Source organism: Lontra canadensis, unplaced genomic scaffold (genome assembly GCF_010015895.1).
Source record: "Lontra canadensis isolate GAN:19392208 unplaced genomic scaffold, GSC_riverotter_1.0 scaffold5, whole genome shotgun sequence".
Taxonomy (NCBI): Eukaryota; Metazoa; Chordata; class Mammalia; order Carnivora; family Mustelidae; genus Lontra; species Lontra canadensis.
Window position 1 is genome coordinate 25,183,093 of NW_022630999.1, and position 21,020 is coordinate 25,204,112.

Consider the following 21,020-nt stretch of genomic DNA (forward strand, 5'->3'; position numbering starts at 1 on the left):
CTTTCAGTCCATGTGTGATGACTGTGATGACCATCCTGGCATTCTTCAGTTATACCTCCTAAGTCAAAGTTCTGCCTCAGTAAAATTCCAAAAGATCAGTTAACATGGAAGGCTTTTCCTGGATGTATTGAATCTGATCATGCATCCATACTGAGGCCCGTCCTGACATGTCAGGTAAAGTGACCCCCAAAATTCTTAAATCTTGGTTATATACCTGGTACATAATTGGACATGTCCCCAGTCCATTTCTGGCAGATAAAAATCCTGTGTGTAATGGCAGCAAAGACTGACTGGAGGGTTTCCACACAGGAGGTCACTGATAGCCTTTGTGAGCAAGGGAAGTTCACAGGTGATAAGAACACAACACAATTGATCTATGAAAAGGAAGCCCACGGCGATAGAGGAAGCAATCTGCCACAGAGCCAGGAAACCTCTGTGGGGAGCCAGGAAAATGTCTTTCATTACCACTCTTTTAGGATAGCAGGATGATTCATTTAGAAAGAGTGGTGAGGGCCCCTGGGAACTCTCGTACCATTTTCTTGGTGAGAATACTCGCTGCCCATGATAGTGCAACGCCGGAAGACCATCTTGTTCTCAGTCAGTGTCCCCGTCTTGTCAGAGAAGACATACTGGATCTGGCCCAAGTCCTCAGTGATGTTGAGGGCTCGACACTGAATGGACAAATCAGTCTCTTCATCATACAGGTCAAGGTCATTGTGCAGGAAGAAGACTTGCCCGAGCTTCACCAGCTCAATGGATACATACAGGGAGACTGGGATCAGCACCTGTGAGGAGATTGAGTCCCACAGTGTCAGAGACCAGGCCAGTTCCCTGTCTCAGAACTCTCACCAGTAGGCAGCAAAAGCATTTAATGGAAAACTGAGGTCAGCTCACACGATGGACTTTCTCTGAGAAACTAAGGGTCAATGACGTCGTCATTCCTCCCTTGTAATTCTTAGGAGCATCTGGAAAACAGGTGCCAGGGAGGTCTGGTATGGGTATGCTCTCACTATTTGTTGTTTAATGACTGAGTGGTTAGGGGGAGAGGAGCTCTAGTGCCTCCGTCCAGAGTTTCCTGATGCCCTTCAGATCTCTATGCCACCAAGGGCTGTTGCTCACTCTTATATGTATTCAGATCCATTGTTGATTGCTGTTCTGGATTCAATACCTAACGTCTTCTGAGTGTTTGCTGCATGTCAGATCCTGTGCTAGGTCCTGGAGATGGCAGCAAGCAAAACAAAATCCCTGACTTTGAAGACCTCACATTCCAGTAAACAAACAAAGAAATATATATCAGGTAGTGAGAAAGAAAAGTCAAGGGGGTAGAAGGTGGTGACTGGAAGGGACTCTTTTATAGACCATGAACTTTGAGCAGAGATCTAAATAAATGAGGGTGTGAAGCAGGAAGTTATCTGTGGGAAGAGGACTGGGGCAAAGACTGGGGTATGAGCCGACTGGGTAATTGAGGAGAAAAAGTAAGCAGGTCTTATATGAATGAGCAGGAGATGGCTAGGAGATGAGGCCGGTGGGGGAAGTCAGAGTTCAGATCATGTAGGGCCTCGTTCGCTGTTATAAGGACTGCGTATTTCTCTTCGAGCAGATGTTAAACCATTGGAGGATTCTGTGCAGAGGAAGAGTATGGCCCAACTCACATTTAAAAAAGATTACTCTGCTAAATGAATGAATGAACTAATGACTGAAAAAAGTTCACCTGTAAGAGGACAACAAAGCACCCTCAAATACTGCAATGAATGTAAATGGAGCCTCATAAAAACAAAACTGCAAATTCCCTCATCTTTCCATTGACTGTGACTTCTTCCAGAGCCTCGAGAATTTACTCATCTTTTTATTCCTTAGTGCCCCTTTCTTATAGGTGCTCTATGCTTGTGTGTTTTCTCCTCTATAGGGCCAGCTGTGTTTTTTCCCTCTCAATCTATCAGATGCTAAAACACTAACTTGTGGTTTCTTTCTCCCAATCCTTAGGGCTTGACAGTTCTCTGTAGTTCTCTGAGATATTTTATCTTCTTCTGTTCCCAGGTGATTAGGATTTTACCTGTTCTATTATATCCGGCAAAGGGGTAGGTGCGCTTAGATTATTACGATAATCTTATGCTTAAATAGAAAAGCCTGGTAAATATTTTCCTCCACTGTTATCTGGGGGGGCAAGGTTCCTTCCACAAGGTAGGGCTGGTCTTGACATTAACCCAAATGTGAGTGCTTTCAAAGACTCACAAGAAGGCAATGGCCATTTTCTCATCTTAGTTCAGTCAGTTCTTTCTTGGGGACAGCACTATTTGTTCTTTATTTCACAAAGTTGTGCAGGTATTGGTCACAGGTCTTGAGCCCCTAGCTAGGGAGGGCTTCCTACCTGGAGCAGGATGATCATTGTAAGGAACATGTAGAAGCCTCCAAGGGCAAGAGGAAGGAAGCTACCCTTGGCATCTGGCACATCAAAGGGAGGGTGTTCTTTGAAGGTCCCATTCCAGAGGCGGTGACCTGCGAGTAGGCAAAATCAGAGATTAAGAAGAATCCTCACTTAATTATACTAGTCTAATTAAGGGCTATTATATCAGCCCCTAATTTATTCCCAGAAGTGAGTTGCTTTGAAAGAACCCATCTTTATTCTATACAGACTAATTCTGTGTGTATGTATTCATCTAAAGTGGTCCTTCTCATACCCTACACTTCCATCTCTTGAAGGCATTAAAGTCTGTCCTACCAGGAGGAGACTAGCATGCGGATTACTTATATTTTGATGAAGTCCTGTTATATAGGGATTGGAAAGAGAATAGGGAACACAAGTTCTTTTCAGTTGTGTGGTAGACAGTTCATAGCTGGGGATCTTGATAGACCCATAAGCTAGCCCCTCTTCTTTCCCCATGCATATACCCATCCATTCATCTACCCATCCACATTTTCACAATTCATCTATTCATCCGTCCATCCACAGTTCATCTCTCCACACTCCATCCACCCATATCTCTGTTCACCCACTCTTCCCTGCTTCCCTCCCTTCCTCGCTCTATCCAACATCTATTAATTCAGGAAGGAATTGGTCTCAGCTCTTGTGTTTGAGGAGGTCTAATAATTCAGAGACCAGATGTAAAGGGACAAATCCCACAGAGTGTTAAGAGGTACTATGCGGAGTGTGAAATGTTATGAGAACTCATAGTAACATATCCAAATGCAGACTGAACCCCATTTCCTTGTCCACAGAAGGGGACAACCACATTCATCACTTGAGGATTAATAGGAGGAAGTGCTACAGAGTTTTCTGAATCTCAGTTTTCTCATCTATCAGTTAGTAATAATACCTCTTCTCTAGGGTTACTGTGAAAATAGAATGACCAAATGTGTATAATGCTCTCAGCCCTAGGGAACTACAGGGAATAAAAATCCCAGGGGATACTGCCCTGTTCCCTGTGCTTCTTTTCCCAGGAGGTTGGGCCCAACACCATGATATACTGCAGAAGAAAGGAGACTTACAGCCATGAGGTTATTTTAAGGTAATATTATAGAATGAATAACTCTGGCCCTCAAGGGAGCCAGGGAAGTCTACATGGAGGAGGAACCCTTGGGGAGTCCTGGAGACCAGGAACGTATCAGTGATCAGAAAAGCCTGTGGAGGACATTTGGGCAAAGGAAAAAGAAACATCATCTTTGCACAGTCCAAGCAAGCATGTGATAGAGAACTCTTGAATGACACACACTTGAGAGCTTTTACAGCAAGGGCTGGGCTTTAATTAGGCACCACCAGAGGCCTGTCACTGTGTATGAGTAGTGATTCTCAGACAGCATATAATTCTGCCCCTCCCTGTTACTTTCTCAATTTATTTATTATTTTGGGCAATCTGCTAAGCAGATTCTGGTTTGCCTATACCTTATCTCCCTGTGTGACCTTTTAATCATTAACTTCCTTTCTCTGGAGACACAGTGAGATGATCTCGAACATCCTTTCCAGCTCTGACATCCCCTGAAAAATCTGTTCTGAAGCAGAGGCAACAGTTCCTGTAGTGTCTCTGAGGGCATGAGGGTGGCCTCACCCGGATGGTGTTGTCCCCCCACTTTGCTGGCCCTCTGGGTGTTCTCTTGCTAGCTGTGGGCCACCCTCACCTGGAGTGCCATTGGACATATCTGGGAAGCATAGTTAAAAACCCGGCTACTCACAAGACTAAATCCCATCGTCCTCACTCTGGTGGCACACAGAATCTCCCTGGGCCCTAGGAAGTCTTATCTTTTCAGACACAATCTTCCAAGAACAGTGATGAGCACAATTTCTGACCAAGGCAAGTAAAGAGCACACACCATTGCTGCCCACTGGTATGGGATCAGCAGGGGGTTCTGGACTTAGCACATGAATTTCTCCTCTTCATCGTCCCTGGTTCTTTTTGGGGTCTCTTTTAGGATCCTGAGGACCATCCTTAGAGAGAGTGGATAAGAGCAAATATTCCTTTTTGCTTATACTCTGAGAATCAACTTAAATGGCTCAGATTATTCATGTCTGTACCTCCTGCAGCTTTCCACACTCCGCAGTTACAGAACGTGGCCACAGCCTGGTTCTAATTAGGTCTCCATGCTTGGCTTTACTCTTGCCACACCAAAGAGCCAAATACCCCTTTGCATAAAATGATTCTCCTTCCTACTTCTGTGCTTTACTTGTGCTGTGCCCGAGGCTAAGAGTGACTTCTTTCTTTTCACAGCTGCCTGCCCATCCTGCCTCTGCCATCTACCTCCTGTGGTAATGATGACTGCATTCAGGGATCAGCTCCATCCATCTCTTCAAGGAAGACTTCCTCCCCTGATGCTCTCATATTACCAATAGTAGAGTGAATAATGGCTGCCTCTAATGTCCATGTCCTAATTCCCTGGCCCATCAATATGCTCTCTAACTTACATGGCAAAAAGACCTTTGAGAATGTGATTTAAGTTAAGGGTCTTGAGATGGGGAAGAGTATCGTTGATTATCCTGGTGGGCCCAATGATGTAGTTATAAATGTCCTTATAAAGAAGAGGCATAAGGAGATGCTATTACAGAAAAAGGCAAAGGGAGATACTACTACAGAAAAAGAAAAAGGAAGCATAGGGAAATACTACTACAGAAAAAGGAGAAGGAAGTATGAGGAGAGATTGGAGTAATGCACTTTGAAGAAAGAGGAAGGAGTCACTAGAAGCTCAGAAAGACAAGGGATAGAGTCTCCCCTCAAAGCCTCCAGACGAAATGAGCCCTACTGACCCTTGAACTAACCCAGTGGAATTAATTTTGGATCTTTCACCTCTAACTTTGTAACACAATAAATGAGGATTGTTTTAAACTGCTAAATTTGTGTTGTCTTTTTATAGCAACAATGGAAAACTAAGACAGTGCTTGCATGCAGTCTTTACTGTGTAGGACAGATTTTACCAATTCTGTTCATGTGTTGGACTCCCTCCTGCTAAACTGTGAGCTCATTAAGGACCAGTCCTCAGAATGATGCATCTTTTTATTTTCTTATGCTTAGAGAGTGCCTGGTTTCAGTATTTCTTGGAGAAATAAATGATAGATGGTATTCCTAATATTTAGAGTGCATAATACTTTCAGCAGATTTTCATAAGCATTTTTAAAAAAAGTAATCTTCACCCCCAGCGTGGGCCTAGAACTCAGGATCTTGAGCTCAAGAGTTGCACGCTCTACCAACTGAGGCAGCCAGGTGTCCCATAAGCATTTTTATTTGACTGATATCTTATTAAATTACAGAGTGGGACTTATTTTCATTAACTCTATTTTATAGATGAGGAAGTTGAGATTCAGAGAGCTGAAACAATTTGCCCAAAGAAACAGAAGTTTACTGTTGTCTTGTTCTTTCCAGAATATTCCATACCTACAGCTCCAATGAGGCACATGAGGAAGAGGAGCCCAATGCAGAAGAAGATGTCTATGTTCATGCGTCTCTCAATCTTGCTGCGTTTGTACCGTGGGCCACTATTGTTCAGCATGGCTTTTGTCTCATGGCCTTTGAGAGAAAATGAGGTAATAAGTCTTTAGCATCTGTTTTCCTCTGGCCTGGATCATATCCTTAGCTCTTCTCACGGAAGCTTACAATAGAAGAGAGGCTTCTTCCTCTAACCCAAATCTTTCCTGCCTCAGGGAGATTGCTGAGAACAGCTGTAGAGGCCTCACACAATTTGTCACCATGTATTTACTGAGAATCACCTCCACACCAGACACCGTGGTTCACACTGATAGAGCTACTAAGCACAGGTTTTACACTGTACAACTCAAGAAACACCCTTCATTTTTTAGTTGTTTTAGATTTGTAGGTTTACCATGATAAACTTCTGCAAATGACAGTAAACTGACTGGAGGAAAGACTTTTTTTTTTTTTTCCTAATTTGCACAAAGACACTGTTATGGGCTAATTGTAGGATACAAGGATGAGGCAGATGACTCACATTTTAGTGAAAATATTTAAGAAAACAAATAAATAATTACAGTTAGTAATAACTCCTAGGAAATACACAATGAGCTAAAAAGTAAGAGATGGTGTTAGAGAACATGGTCAGGAATGGCTTCTCAGAGGAGATGACATATAAGGGACATTTGAAGGGAGACAAAAGAGTTGGGCAAACATGGTTTTGGCCTTGGGAAACAGTGCATACCAAGGCCTTGTGGCAGGACAGTGCCTTAGGCCAGTAGTTTTCATTCTTGCTTCTTCGCCCAAGATGTTGGTGTTGCTTGTGTAAGGGTGGTAGGGGCCAAAGGCCTCTACCCCAGCATTAGCCTTGAGCCGTTCTACACCTATCTTGGAATTCTGCATAAAATTTTGTTCAAAGATAGGACAACAAAATTTGACAACTACCAGTCTCATCCAGTTACCCTTGTTCCAGTTGGAGACTGGGGACCAGAGAGTAGAAGAAACCTGACTAAAGGGAAAGAGCCATAACGTCAGAGCCATACTGAGAACCCAGGATTCTGATTCCTACTCTTTCTCCTACCAATCGTGGTACCCAGGCCACACAGCTAAGAGCTGAGAGCCAAGTTGAGATTTTGTCTTCAGACAGAGCTTTTCCTTTGGGGCTGTTAAACTTAAACACCATGTTATATTCCTCAGCAAATTAAAAAACAACAACAACAACAACAACACATATTTGCTGTGCAAAATTAAAGAAAACCAATATATCCGCTCTAGCAGTGAATGGCTTTAATGCTCTTTAGCTGGTTGCCTTGTGGATTTAAAGTGGCAACAAAACAGTAGGAGTGAGCAAACTCCGGGCTTATTAATCAGACTCAAGTTGCTGTAGTTGTAAGGGGGGGTTTCCAGAGCAATGAGCACAGGCTGACTGTGCTGATGGTACTGTGGCCTTCCCACCTGCTTCAGGCTCACCTCACATCAGGGTCCTAGACCTCCCTCTTTACCGACCTGCTTCCCACCTTCTGAGAGCCCTCTGTTCTTTTGGTAAACAGGCTCCCAGGGAAGGCAGTATGGTGTAATGGTTGGAATGTGGTCTTTAGAGTCAGGGCTTATCTCCGTAGAGACTTGACATTGGGTTATAAGGAATTAATCTCAGGAGACAAATCACCTTGGGTGAATTAATCCCTTTGTACCTCAATTTCTCATCTGCAGAATGAGAGACAATAGTTGTATGTGTGTGTTTGGGCAGGAGAGTGAATTAACATACACAAAGTATCTGAATTACTTCCTCATACACAGCGGGAGCTCAATACATGTTTTTTGTGAGGAGCACACACGTATGTTGGATCTCTTCCTTCTGGAGGCTCACTTTGACCTTTTTGAGCCTTTGACTCTGAGGTGCTCCTATTTCGTTCATCCATATTGTCAGAAGAGAGACTATGACTTTAGACCAGTTGTTCTCAACCAGCAATGATTTTACTCCCCAGGGGGACACCGGGCAATGTATTGAGAAATTTTGGCTTGTCACATCTTAATGGCATCTCGAGGCTAGGGATGCTGCTAAACATTCCATAGAAGAGCTTCCAACCACAAAGAACAATCTAGAACAAAATGTCAATAGTGCCAAGGTTGAGAACCTCTTACTCTAGATAATTATACTGAAACAATTAGTATCATTTTTGCTCACACTTTTTGAGAGCCTAATATGTGCCAGGCACTGTGTTAAGCCCCTTTCACAGACAATCTCATTTGAACCTGATAACCCTACAAGGTGAGAACTATTAGTATCCCTGTTTTGAAAGCTTAACCAACACACTCAGGAACATGGCAGCCAGCCAGTAGATTTCACCCCCAAGCAGCCTGACTCCCCAGAGTCATGATTCACTCTCTCCCAATCTTCCCCTCATTTACCATGTTCATCACACACTCACAATTTTGCTTTTGATCAGGCAGAGAAGCAAACTCTAAGCCCATGTGGGATTTTTTTTGGTGGAGTGGGGATTGCTTCAGAGTTTATCTTTCATAGGTCTACCAGATGGCATTGAACTTCATTGCCAAAAACCCTTGAAAAGATTAACCTGAACTGACAAACAATCCCCCTCCACCAAGTTAGGGAAAGCTAGCTAGACTGGAACATCACTTGTTTAAAAGCCTGTTTTTCTCTGACAGTTCCAAAAAGTGAATCTTCAGGTAGATTGATGTTTAAATGCTCTGCCCTATCCATCAAATCAAACCAAAGAAAATACCAAACAAGCAAAATATTTCAAGATGTCCTAGTGAGTGGGAGACCCAGGAAAACATAATTTGGGGTCTTCCAGCAAAGGTAAACACTCCAGGGAGACTGAGTTTTCTCTGCAGAGGAAGAGTCTGCAGTTGTTGGTGTAAGAGCTGAAATTTATTGAGCACCAACTGTGTGCTGGGCGCTAGCTAAGTTCTGGGTATACAGCAGTCCCAAGATGGCCCTCTCAGACTTCGGGTTCATTGTGAGAAGCGCTGCCAGGATTTTTAAAAATTTCCATTGGAAAGCAAGATCAAAGTGGAAAGGAGAAGCTAGAGCACCACGAAATGAATAAATAATACACACATAACTGCAGAAGGAACAACTAAAACCCCCTGAGTGCTCACTGTGTTAGACATAATTTGTTTCGTGTATTGACCCTCACGAGTATGCTGTGAGGCTGAACCAAATGTCCTTCCCATTTGCTTAGAGGAGGAAACAGAGGCACAGTTTTCACACAAAGGTGGAGTTGTTAAGTTTGGTGAGATTATTATTCCTCAGGCTCAAGAAAGCACTCTTCATCCTGCCTTTGGGTCACAAGACCATGAGAGGTGAATGAGCACGAATCCCTCTTCCTGTTCAGATGAGTGATGTTAGCCTGGCATCTAAGTACATCTCCTGTGAACCAAATAACCTGCTGTGATTCTAGTCTCACTTTGCTTAGCTGAGAAATGGGAAGTTGCTTGTACCCCTCAGAACTGTTGTGGCTTCCCACTGACTGCAGGTGCACTTGGAGGAGCTGGAGGAGGGAGCACAAGGGGAAGGACAACATAAGTCAATGACCTGCATAGATGACGATGCCAATAGCCACCTCGGTGTTTCTGATGGTACAGCCTCGAAGCAGAAGACTCTCGCTGCCAAAGCCTGTCCTTGTCTGGTCAGGATGCTCCCTGGGGATGAAGAAATACCAGGAGTGGTTTGGTGGCCTCTTCATGCTATCACTGGTTAGTGTCACAGAATTAGAAGTGGTGAGTGAACACGATCCCTCTCCTCCCTTTTTTCAGAAGAGCAATGGGTATTATTAACTTGGCATCTGGTTTCCAAGTTCAAGTACAACCTTCATTGCTCCTGGGAGGCCTGGTGGGGACTAGACCATTAAAAGGGAATTATCCATCCTTATGGAAATCATCATCTACCCACCTCAAAGTCAGGGTTCTGCTGAAAAAGCATTGGCTTCAGTTTTCTCACTCAGAATGGTTTAGTGTGGATAGGATATCCCAAAGACCACACAGTGTTCCCTCAAGCAGCCTTCCCATACTCCGTCTCGCCTGGCTACAGGGACCAGACCACGGGGTCTGACTGCAAGTCTGCCAAAGCCACCAGACAGTGCTGCTCCTCCCCCCCACTCTGTCCCCTGTGAGTTGGCAAGGGTCCTCTTATATGGAGCTACATCTCTCACTTGCCTCTCTCCTGTACCACCTTCCTTTTGTTCCGTCTCTTGTGAAATAAACGGACCTCACAGGAGGGGGACAGTAGCCCTCTGTGCCACATGGGGGAGGCAGCTCCTGAAAGCCAAGAGGTTTTTCTTTGCTCTAGTCTCAGGGGCATTGCAGTTTTCCACCTCACACAAGAAGTTTCTAAAGCCACCCAACACCAGTTATTACCTGGGGTCTGACCTTTATCAACCCTGATGCCCTTCCTTTGGGATCATTTAAATTTAAATATAACTTCCCCAAAGCATTAGGGAGAACAAAAAGAATAATAATCTGAGCCCTTAGGGCCTTTCTCTTTTAGTTCTTCAATACTTCATTTTTCTAGGTCTGGCTATAATTGTTTTCCATTTACTAACTCGGTTAATCATCATGACAACCTTGGAAGATAGGTTACGTTACCATAACCACTTTGTAAAAAGGGAAACTGAGGCAAGTTTGTAGAGCTAGTAAATGGCAGAATGGAGATTCAAGTCCACAAAGTCTGGCTCCAGAATGCTATCCTGCCACTCAATATGCCTTTTAATACCAATTATTCCTTACTGTGGTTATAAACTAAGTTTGCTTATATCATTTTATTTGATTCTTCATACTTCTGGGAAGTTAGAAGGGGGATTATCCTTCTCATGAAAAAGATGAAGCCCAGAGAGGGCGAGAGGTTTTTCAAAGGCCGCACACCTGATACGTGGGACATCTTAGAACTCAGGGACCCAGGCCATAGATAGCAGCTGTCATGCTGTTTTCACAAACACTAGGATTCCCAGAGTAGTGCCCCATTAACTTGCACTGAATCAGAGTCCTTTCCATTTGCAATTCTTTGGACTCTAACATGAGAATGTCTGACAGCTGACTTGGGCTGAACTAAATCCACAAACCTCGGGCAGGAGGGATGGCCTCTTTGCTGGGGCAGGTGGCAAGTTCACCTGAACAGATGCAGGCAACAAATCCTCCTCTTTGCCAGGAGCTCTGGCCCTTCTCTGCCTGTCTCCATCTGTGTTGTCTGTGCATTTTAAAATAATTTGTGTTTAAAAGCCGCTGTTTATCTTGTATTGTTCTTATCCTTTCCCCTCGCTCATTGTTCCTCTTGACAACACAGGCCAGAGAAAATGTGGGCGGAGAGAAAGCATAGACATCTGCCTTCCAAGAAGACTACTTAAGCCTCATTCCAGACCCGATTGGTCAAGAAGTCACCTGACCAAGCTGAGCCTCGTTCTGCACAACAATGCAAACCATACTGGGGCTCCAGTGGAAAGATCAGGATTCAAGTCCTGGCATTGTCTGGTACCTGTTGTGCGCCTTTGGGTGTATCTGGAAAGTCTTAGATTATCCCTATCTGGAAAATGAGGATCATAATCGTCACTTCCCTGGGTGGTTGGACAGATGAAAGAGATGATGTTCCCTGTAAGTACTCTAGAAACTGTGAAAACACTGTGTGAGGGCTCATATTCTCATCGTTTCCATTGCTCTTTTGTGGTCTATCTTTGCATTAAGACCAGTAGTCTGATATGGGTGCAGAATTACCATCAAATTCTCAGGCCAAACTAAAGTTGAGGCATAGACAAGAGCGCAGCCGCCATCAACCCTTCACTCTGTGCCAGTTGCTGTGCTGTGGGTTCTGCGTGCGATAAACCACTTAATTCATAGAAAACACAAGTCCCATGATGTAGACCTTGTAATCTGTATTTTACAGATAAGACAACCAAGGCCCAGAGAGGTTAATGAATTCACTCAAAGGCACACAGCTTGTAAGTGATAAAACCTGATTTCAAACTCAGGTCTGTCAAACACAGAAGTTCCCGTTCTTACCTGCAATGCAATGCAAGCTCTGTGAGAACACTGACCTCAATGAAATCTTGCCTTTCCTGAATCAGAGTGCGGTCATGATTTTGATGTTATTTCATCACCAGAGGTTTAAAAAAAATGAGTAAATTTAGCCCAGCAAAATAATTAAATGCCACTCTGGCCAAAAAAAAAAAAAAAAAAAAAAAAAAGGAAAAGTTTCCCAATGTTGTTAGTTTTCTTTATGGTAAAAAGAAAGACACATCCTCAATCTCTTCAGCCATTTCAAGAAAGGATGTGGTATTCTAGCTGTAGGGGAAACAATTACCAGCAGCATAGGGACATTAGAGACTTACATATAACCCTTAAATTTGTTGAGGTGGTTGTTGGGCTTCTCACACACGATGGTGTTGCAGAAATGTTCGGGTTCGAACTGTACATCCTGTGAGGGAGAGAACAGCAGGAGGGCATTAAATCAGAGGGATCTAATTTTACTAGGAGAGCTAAGCACTGTTAAAACCATCACAGCTAAGGCAATCCCTGCTTTGTCACATCATGATAGTTGTAGAATGTTAGAAGAAAACTGAAATCCTCAGTGAGAAGGAGGAATCAGATGCACTGAAAATGCTGGCAAGTTGGAAGCACGGCAGAGGGAGGTCCCTGCCCGTCCCACAATTCTCTGGCAGGCTTGGGTTTGAGTTTCCAGACCAGCGTCATCCAGCAGAACCTGCAGCAATGACGGAAGTGTTCTGAGTCTGTGTGTCCAATATGGAAGCCCCTCATCCCATGGGGCTATTGAAATGTGGACGTATGACCGAGAAACTGATTTTTAGATTTTATTTCACTTTAACTAAATGGCTACCTGTGGCAAGTGGCGACCACATTGGGCAGCACAGACACAATCAAAAAGAGATTACAAATTACATCACCTAGAAGTAACCAGAATTAATATTCTTGAGTATATAATTACTTGTAGCATTTGAAAAAAATATAATTTTAAAAATATACCAATGCATACATCTATGTATGGGTATACATACATTTGTACATTTCAAAAAAAAAATGATGATGTTCATGTAAATTGGAAATTTTTACATCTTAAATTTTTTACACAACTTTACTAACACCTCCATAGAAACCTGTTGTATGAATGCCACCATATTCATTTCACCATTTCACTACGGCACATTTATATTGTCTCAATTTGTTTTTCTATTACGAACATGCTGTAGAAATTGTAGCTAATAAAACACAATAAACAGCCTTTACTGTATTCGTTTCTGCCAGCTGTTATGATGAGAACTTTGCATATATTATTTATTTTTAAGCTTACAATTATCCTGTGAAGTAGAAATACCAATTATCTCCTCTTTAGGAATGGAAAAACCCTGGCTCAGAAGGGTAGGCAGTCTGCCCATGGCTGTCCCAGGACTGGGATTTGAATCCAAGTCTGACTGGAGGACTCCTGTCGTTTACTTGCACAGCACGCTGTCCCCCAGTGAACATTCCCATAGCAAAGTACTCCAGACACATGCTTGCCTTTTTCTCCATGATTTCTCTTTCATTAGGTTATCTAGGTATATAAAATTTTACAATCCAGTGGGGGAGGGCACAACGGGAGGAGGGGAGATCTTGATTTCTACCCGCGTGGGCTAATACTCCTTTTACCTCTTGAGCGTCAGTCTCCCATCTGTGGAATGGGGCTAACTCCACCTCCCCTGTCTGTCTCATTTGTGCCCCAGCAGACAGAATAGAATCCACATGGAAAGTTTTAGCAGGTGTAACATGCCATGCAGTAGAAGGAAGGAATGCTAAAGGTGGGGTGAGAAATGGTTTCTTCGGTAGAGCTTATAGCATGGGAACTGAATTTATTGCTGAAAGTTTCAAGGTGCAGCTGTTCAAAGGGGCAAATTGATTAGAAGAAATGATAACATTTTCTGGCTTCATCTAAATATACTGTCCATTGGATCTGTGGGGGCGCCAACATAAATAAACTCTCCACTCACTTGAAATAAATTACCCACCCAGGAGTTTCTAAAAATATGGCCCTTTTCTCTCCAGGGATTGATTCTTTCAGGGACAAACACTTGCCGAGTCCTGAGATGATGACAAATGACGCTGTAATTTGTCAGCTGCTTTCATGCCCCTGATTAAGGTGTGCGCTTCACTCCGATCCATGCCGCTCGGCTCATTGCTGGCTTTCTAAATCCAAACTCACTTCAGGTATGAGTGGCAGCGGGTCTCAGAGCTAATGATCCTGCTGCAGTGAGTCCTAGGTGTCTGCTGAATCCTACCTACCCGGCAGATGCCGGCAATGTGAGGTTGGCCTCCCTTGTCCCTGTGCTGGGGCTTCCCAGGGACCTTCTTCCTCAAGTGTCCCTTGTTCTCGTTTTCTTCTGGGCACTGGCCTTGGGTCCTCTGTCCATCTCCCTCTTTTTCTGAGGAGGTGACCCTTTCTAGCTACCTGTCCCCTGGGCTCCTTACTTCCCTCCCCAAAATGGGCTGTAAAGAGGGGCATGTGGGTCTTGCCATCTTCAAAGATAAGCTCTGGGGATTGCTTGCTTTGAAGGACTTGCTGTAGTCACTCCGGGGAGCTGCTAGGAGAGTCCAAGGACAGGAGGGCATGGAGGGACCTGCCAAACCCTGCAAGGTCCTTACATTAACCTCCTTCAGGAGTTTCTGATTCCCTTCTGATTTATTACAGCACAGATTTTCATAACTTGTGGATGAAACCCACCTATCCAACGTTTCTTTCTGACTCAGCTTAAGAAAGCCCCACTAATAAGCAAAATGGCCTGGGGGAGCCATCAGGGTCCAGGAAAAGATAGCCCTTTCCGGAGAGGAGTGTGTGTGTCTCTGCCACCCTTCAGGCCAGACCCTCCTCCCTCAAACACTTCCTATACACCAGGCACGTGTCATTAAGTTCTCCCAGTGACTGTAGGAGACTTTGACAGATGTGCAAATAGAGACTGAAGTAAAGCGATTGTCTTTGGTAAGTAATCTCCGTGACTGTGGTTCACATCTTTGGAATCCAAAGCCAATTATCATCACTGTTGTCTCTGTGGTCATCATCGTGACCATCATCAATACGTTTGATCCTCTCTGTCCTGTTTTTATTATTATTGCTTTAACACTTATGAATGCTTGTTATGTGCTAAGAACCAACTAAATATTTATACATGCTATTGCCTTTAAATCACGTAATAACTCTATCAGAGAGGGACTATTATTGTTATTATTTTTTAAAGATTTTATTTATTTATTTGACAGAGGGCAAGAGAGCACAAGTAGGGGGAGTGGCAGAGGGAGAGGGAGAAGCAGGTTCCCCACTGAGCAGGGAGCCCAAAGCCGAGCTCCATCCCAGGACCCTGAGATCATGACCTTAACGGAAGGCAGAGGCTTACCTGACTGAGCCACCCAGGTTCCCCAGGCAGAGACTATTATTATCTCTATTTTACAAGTAAAGGAACTAAGGTTAAGGAGACCTGGTAACTTCCCCAAAGACCTACAGCTAGCAAGGTGAGAAGGCAAGCTTTAACTATGGGACTTCTGATGCCATACACTTGGTTCTTTTAACGATGGTGTTATTTTGATGCACAAAGGAAAGATTAGTGTTTAAGATCTCCCTTTGGGAGGGGGGTGGACGGATGAGGTAACTGAGGGATGGACATTAAGGAGAGCATGTGATGTAATGAGCACTGGATATTATATAAAACTGGTGAGTCACAGACCTGTACCTCTGAAACCAATAGTACATTTTATGTGAATTAATTGAATTAAAATAATTTTAAAAATTAAAAAAAAAGATTTCTCCTCAGCTCTATTTCCTTTCCTGTGTTTCTTTTCCATTTTCTATAATTGAAGTACCTGATATAATAAATTCAAAAATGTGGAATTGAAAAACAAACCCAAAAAACTGAGTTCATAGATATAGAGAATGGATTGGTGGTTGCCAGAGGTGGGGGTGGGTAAAGAGGGTCAAAAGTACAAGCTTCTAGTTAAAAAATAAGTCAGTCATGCAGTGCAATGTACAGCAAGGTGACTATAGTTAATAATACCGCATTGTATAATTGAAACTTGTTAAGAGAGATCTTAAAAGTTCTCATCACAAGAAAAAAATTATAACTGTGAGGTGATGGATGTTAACTAGACTTATTGTGATTTCACAATATATACAAATATCAAATCATTGTTTATATACCTAATACTAATATAATAAGTCAATTATATCTTAGTAAAAAAATAAGCAAGCCCCAGTGCCTGGAAATCATCATTATTATAGTCATCATGATCACCTCACCCTTCTTAAAGGGAGTCAAACAAGAAAGCAAGAAAAATCTAAACTACATCATCTTGTCATGCTGACCTTTGATTTGCCTCCATTAAATGCTTTTATTTGACTTTTTCTAAAAGACTTTTACATTTTATAAAGTTGTTTCTTAGAGTCATTGGCTTGGTCTCATCCTTTTTTCTAGTATCTACATAAACATCTAGTTGGTAGGCAGTCAAGGCATTTCTAGACCAGGGTATCTCAACTTTGGCACTACTGACATTTGGGGCTGGTTAATTCTTTGATTTTAGCAGCACTCCCGGCCTTTACCAATCTCATACCAGTAGTACCCTCTCTTTCTGCCAGATATGATGACCAAAAATGTTTATAGACATTTCCTGGGGGTAGAACTGAGAATTGCTCTAGAACCAATTCCAGGCTAAGGAGATATAAAGTTGCCAAGATTGAGAACACACTCTATCCTATCTGTCTATCAGGAGAGGACATGATAGGATGTTTTCCTTCTTTTCTTTTCAATTGGGAAAAAAAGATTAGATTTTATGACTGGGAGTTCCTAATGATTGAATGATGAGAAATCTGTATTTAAAAAAAAAAGTAGTAAAAGAAATAGATCCCAACATTCCAACATGGGCCAAACTAGTCTCCAATTCATCCATTCGTTCATTCACTCACTCATTCATTCATATATTCAAAAATTTAATTGAATTCCCATAAAATATGAGCCACGGGGGAAAGTGAGAGAGAATCAGAAAGAATGGAGAGGTTTTTGACACAAATCAGTTATTGCAGTCATAAAACAACTCAAAGTTCCCAGTTTAGCCCAGGTGCATCAATGGCAGTATCTGGGAAAGCAGAGGAAAGTGGGCCAAGTGCGAGTGTGAGATGACTCTCTGCGGTTAAGGTATCCACTGACTTATGACCCAGAATCAACGAGCTGCATTCTCCGAGGCCCATCAGGAAGGCCGAGGTTTAACAAAGAGGATGAAATTATGTTCCAGTAACAGGAATGGGCCATTTCTCCTGCACCAGTCTCAATTTTTACTTTTCTAGGACTATTTTCCTCTATTCTTCATAAATGAATTTCATGTTGATTCATAAATATGATTACATATGTATGAATGATGTTTCCAAATTGTTTGTAGTGATGTTTCCAAATTGTTTGTTGTTTTCTGGCTACCCGCCTTCCAGTCTACCTCCTTTTCATTAGAAGTCCTTTCACTTCCTTATGGGAAACTACCTCTCCTCCATGGTTTGTAATCTTGATGGGACGCTACGTCAAGATGCCCTGCCCATTAGACTCTCCCACTGTGGGACTTTGACTTGAGGGGAATGACTCAAGGAAGAAAAAACAATGGAGATCATTAAGTAGTTGCTGCTCCCAATACTTGGCCATTGCACTGAGGCTCCTGGTTCTTGTTTCTGAACCTGGGTTTTCAGCTTTCCTTTGATTCTGTGAGCCACACGGTACGCGAGCCACATGGTACGCTTCTTCCCCTCCACCCTACCTGCTGATGCATTTTTGCAAGGCTACTATTTTGCTTAAGTTAGTCGGAATCATTTCCATTTCCTGCAAATAAAGAAGTCTAATCAAAACAGTGGCCTATTCAGTCCCATGGGTATATCTTGGCCTTTAAAAAAATTAATGATTTTTATTTATTTGGTAAAATTGCAGTTCACAGAATGCTGTCCCTTATTGACCTGATTTTATCCAATCTTCCCAGCTCTCCTGTGAAGTGCTGAGGACAAGTTAGCCCCATTTTATTGGAGAGAAAATTGAGTGTTGCTTGTATTAAGTAGCTTGTCTAAGAGTACACAGCTCATGAGCACCCAAGTTTGTCTGATTCTAAAGGTTATACATGTTCTTTGCTTGGCATTAGCATTTAATGCTGTCTGCCCAAAGGAAAAACCCTCTTGGCCTTTCCTTTATCATGCTTTCTTTGTAAGTTTTCCATATTGATAATTCTCTTAAACTTTTATTGCCAGGCCCAATAGGACCCATGTGTCCACCACAGATTGTAGCAATCTGTCTTGCTTGGGACAATTCTTTTTTTTTTTTTTTTTAAAGATTTTTATTTATTTGACAGACAGATCACAAGTAGGCAGAGAGGCAGGCAGAGAGAGAGAGGAGGAGGAGGCAGGCTCCCCGCTGAGCAGAGAGCCCGACGTGAGGCTCGATCCCAGGACCCTGGGATCATGACCTGAGCCGAAGGCAGAGGCTTTAACCACTGAGCCACCCAGGTGCCCTGGGACAATTCTTAATATCCATGTAATTCACTTGGAACTTGTAATATCTTATGCTTCTAATTGCTAAATATCAAGCTATTTCTATAAGCCAGCTGGTAGATTACACATTGCAGCTTGTCTATAAATCCCTATATGCAGCAGGATGTTGTCCAGAGACAGCAGAAACATAAGTCTCATACATGGTTTTCTAATTTCTTTCTTTAAAAAAAAAAGATTTTATTTATTTGAGAAAGAGAGAGAGAGCATGAAAAAGGGGAGGGGCAGAGGGAGAGGGAGAAGAAGACTCCCACTGAGCAAGGAGCCTCATGCAGGGCTCGATCCTAGGACCTAAGATCATGACCCGAGTGGAAGGCAAATGCTTAACCCACTGAGCCACCCAGGCACCCCAGTTTTCTGATTTCTTTAGGAATTCTTGAGATCAGTAAATTACAAATCCAAATTCATGGTACCTTTTTGGTTTATTTTCTTAAGTAATGGACACTGAAAGGACAATTGCTTTCAGGTCAGAAGGCTTAGGCAGGGCAAGGTTATCAAAGATTTTTGATAGTCATAAAGGGTCTTGAAATTAAAAAAATAGGTGCCCATAGTCTTAAGTTCTTAGAGGAGAAAAATACATTTTATATCACCTTGAAACCCCTCCATAGCTATGAGGAGCTATTCAAGAAAGATTCTGTTAACTGGAAATCAGCTAAAGAAATCAGCTAAACTCCTTAAACACAGAATGTACTTATTTATTGAGTTTTCACTTTGAGCCTGTGAAAAAGAAGTATTGAACCAGGGATTGCCAAACTTCTGTGCAGCTCTCATTCTGTTTCTACATGACCCTCAGGCTAGATGACTAGAAAAACCAGCCCATACCAGGGAGAGGATGACAAAGCAGAACTAGCTCATTAGTGGAGTGTTCATGTAGGTGGAGCAAGATTTCAGGATACAAAGACAACGCTCCCCAGGTGGCTACCCAGGAGATACACTGCAGGCAACCTTAGGAGGATACTATTTTAAAGTTTTGCTTTTTTTTTTTTTTTTTTTTAAAGCTTATTAGTTTGGATAATGCTAGAATCAAACGTTCGTCACTCCCTAGCTGCTAAGCCAGGTGACCAAGATTTCCTTCCCAGCATACAAATTAGATGACCTTCTGATTTCTGAGAATTCCATCTGAAAACTAAAGACAGTTACCAGCATTCGATAACCTTCCTGCTCTCGGTCGAGTCAGAGTTCTTTTCAAGATAACCGGCAACAGAGTGACTGGCAGTTACTTTCCTTTATGACTCTGGGTGAGGAGATGGTCTGCATTATGCAACCACCCTGGGTCTCCCTGCCTGCCCAAGAGATTCCCGCTAAAGCGCACAGATTGGGCTGCAGGGCTGTGGATGGGAGATCCTATCTAAGGATTCCTTACAGTCTTGTGTGGACTTTATTCAAGTGGACAGACATTCTGATTCTTATTCAGGGCTAAGACTATATTTAATCTTGAAATTGCGCTATGACATTTTCTAACCTCTAAGGCAGGGGTTTGGCATGCCAAGCGAATACTGGAAAAAGAATGACTTCTTCTGTCATTCTTAGAAGGAACCAATTACTAATTATTTGTGGGAGTGTTTGTCAATCATTGTCTTTGTGTTTCCCTGTTAGCGTATATAGTCACAGCTTGTATCTCTCCTGTTTAAACCTGAACCCCTAGTGCACACTACAGCACCTGACACAGAGGACCTAATCCATCGATATTTGGTGAATGAATGAGGGACTACATGACGCCTGAAACATGGCCACCAGATGGGCCGTGGTGCCTTCGCAGGCCATTGCACAGACAGAACTTTTCTGCATACCTTTTTCTGGCTATGGATAACTGAGACAAAAGAAAATGACATGAGAGCCAATGTTTTGTACCTTATGTTTCTGGCAAAAGAAGTCACTGAGAAGAGAGTATGAATTCCGACTTGAGAAACTTTTTTTATTCAGTTGCTCACAAAAGATATGATCGTAGTGCATCACCCCAATAAACAACAACAAAATGATCTGGCACAGTATCTGGCAATAAAAGGACCTCATCGGATACTGGTTGGAAAAGTGAATTCATTGAATGAACTACAGTGAGGCAGGCACAAAGGTTGAGAGTGACAGAAGTGGTCGATGGGAGCACAGAGGAAGGAACGATTTACTCTAGGTACGTTACAGAGGATGCTGTGTAGGCAGAGATAGGGCACATAGGTAAGTTAGATACATATAGCCCTGATTCACAATACATATTTAATGGACATTTATTGGTGAGCTGCTCAGAACCCTCCTGCCTCATAGGCTAATCTCCACCATCAAGTCCAAGTAGAGGATGCTAATCTCAGAATCCTTTCCCTCCAGCCAGAGTTAATTGGTTGGTCTAAGGATGGGTGCACAGTATGAGCCAGGCCAATCAGTCCCTGTCTTTGGGATACCTTTCAATTCAGACATCAGGAAAATTTCCAGTCCTTCTCTGGAGGTGAAGCTGTGAGTATTAGGTCTATTTGTGAGAGATGAAAGCCAAACATGGCGAGAAACCCAGACAAGAAATGAGGGTTGCACTGATGGATTCTAAATTTCTGGTTGACACTACCCTAAGGCCCAATTCACCTTAT

At 42.8% G+C, this 21,020-nt stretch overlaps 1 protein-coding gene across 3 annotated transcripts in view; it reads right to left on the reverse strand.

Moving 5' to 3' along the window:
• Nucleotides 1–21,020, reverse strand: part of ATP10B (ATPase phospholipid transporting 10B (putative)) — a 99,252-nt gene that overhangs the window by 53,355 nt on the left and 24,877 nt on the right. The window contains exons 4-8 of one of the 3 annotated variants that reach the window (XM_032851724.1): nt 12,233–12,318; nt 9,451–9,557; nt 5,859–5,990; nt 2,369–2,496; nt 533–785 (exon numbers count right to left, since the gene is read on the reverse strand). In XM_032851724.1, the coding sequence (XP_032707615.1) occupies nt 533–785; nt 2,369–2,496; nt 5,859–5,990; nt 9,451–9,557; nt 12,233–12,318 (706 nt within the window). Of the gene's footprint in view, nt 1–532; nt 786–2,368; nt 2,497–5,858; nt 5,991–9,450; nt 9,558–12,232; nt 12,605–21,020 lie in introns of those variants that run through there. The other 2 variants (XM_032851726.1, XM_032851725.1) reach the window with 2 other exon arrangements.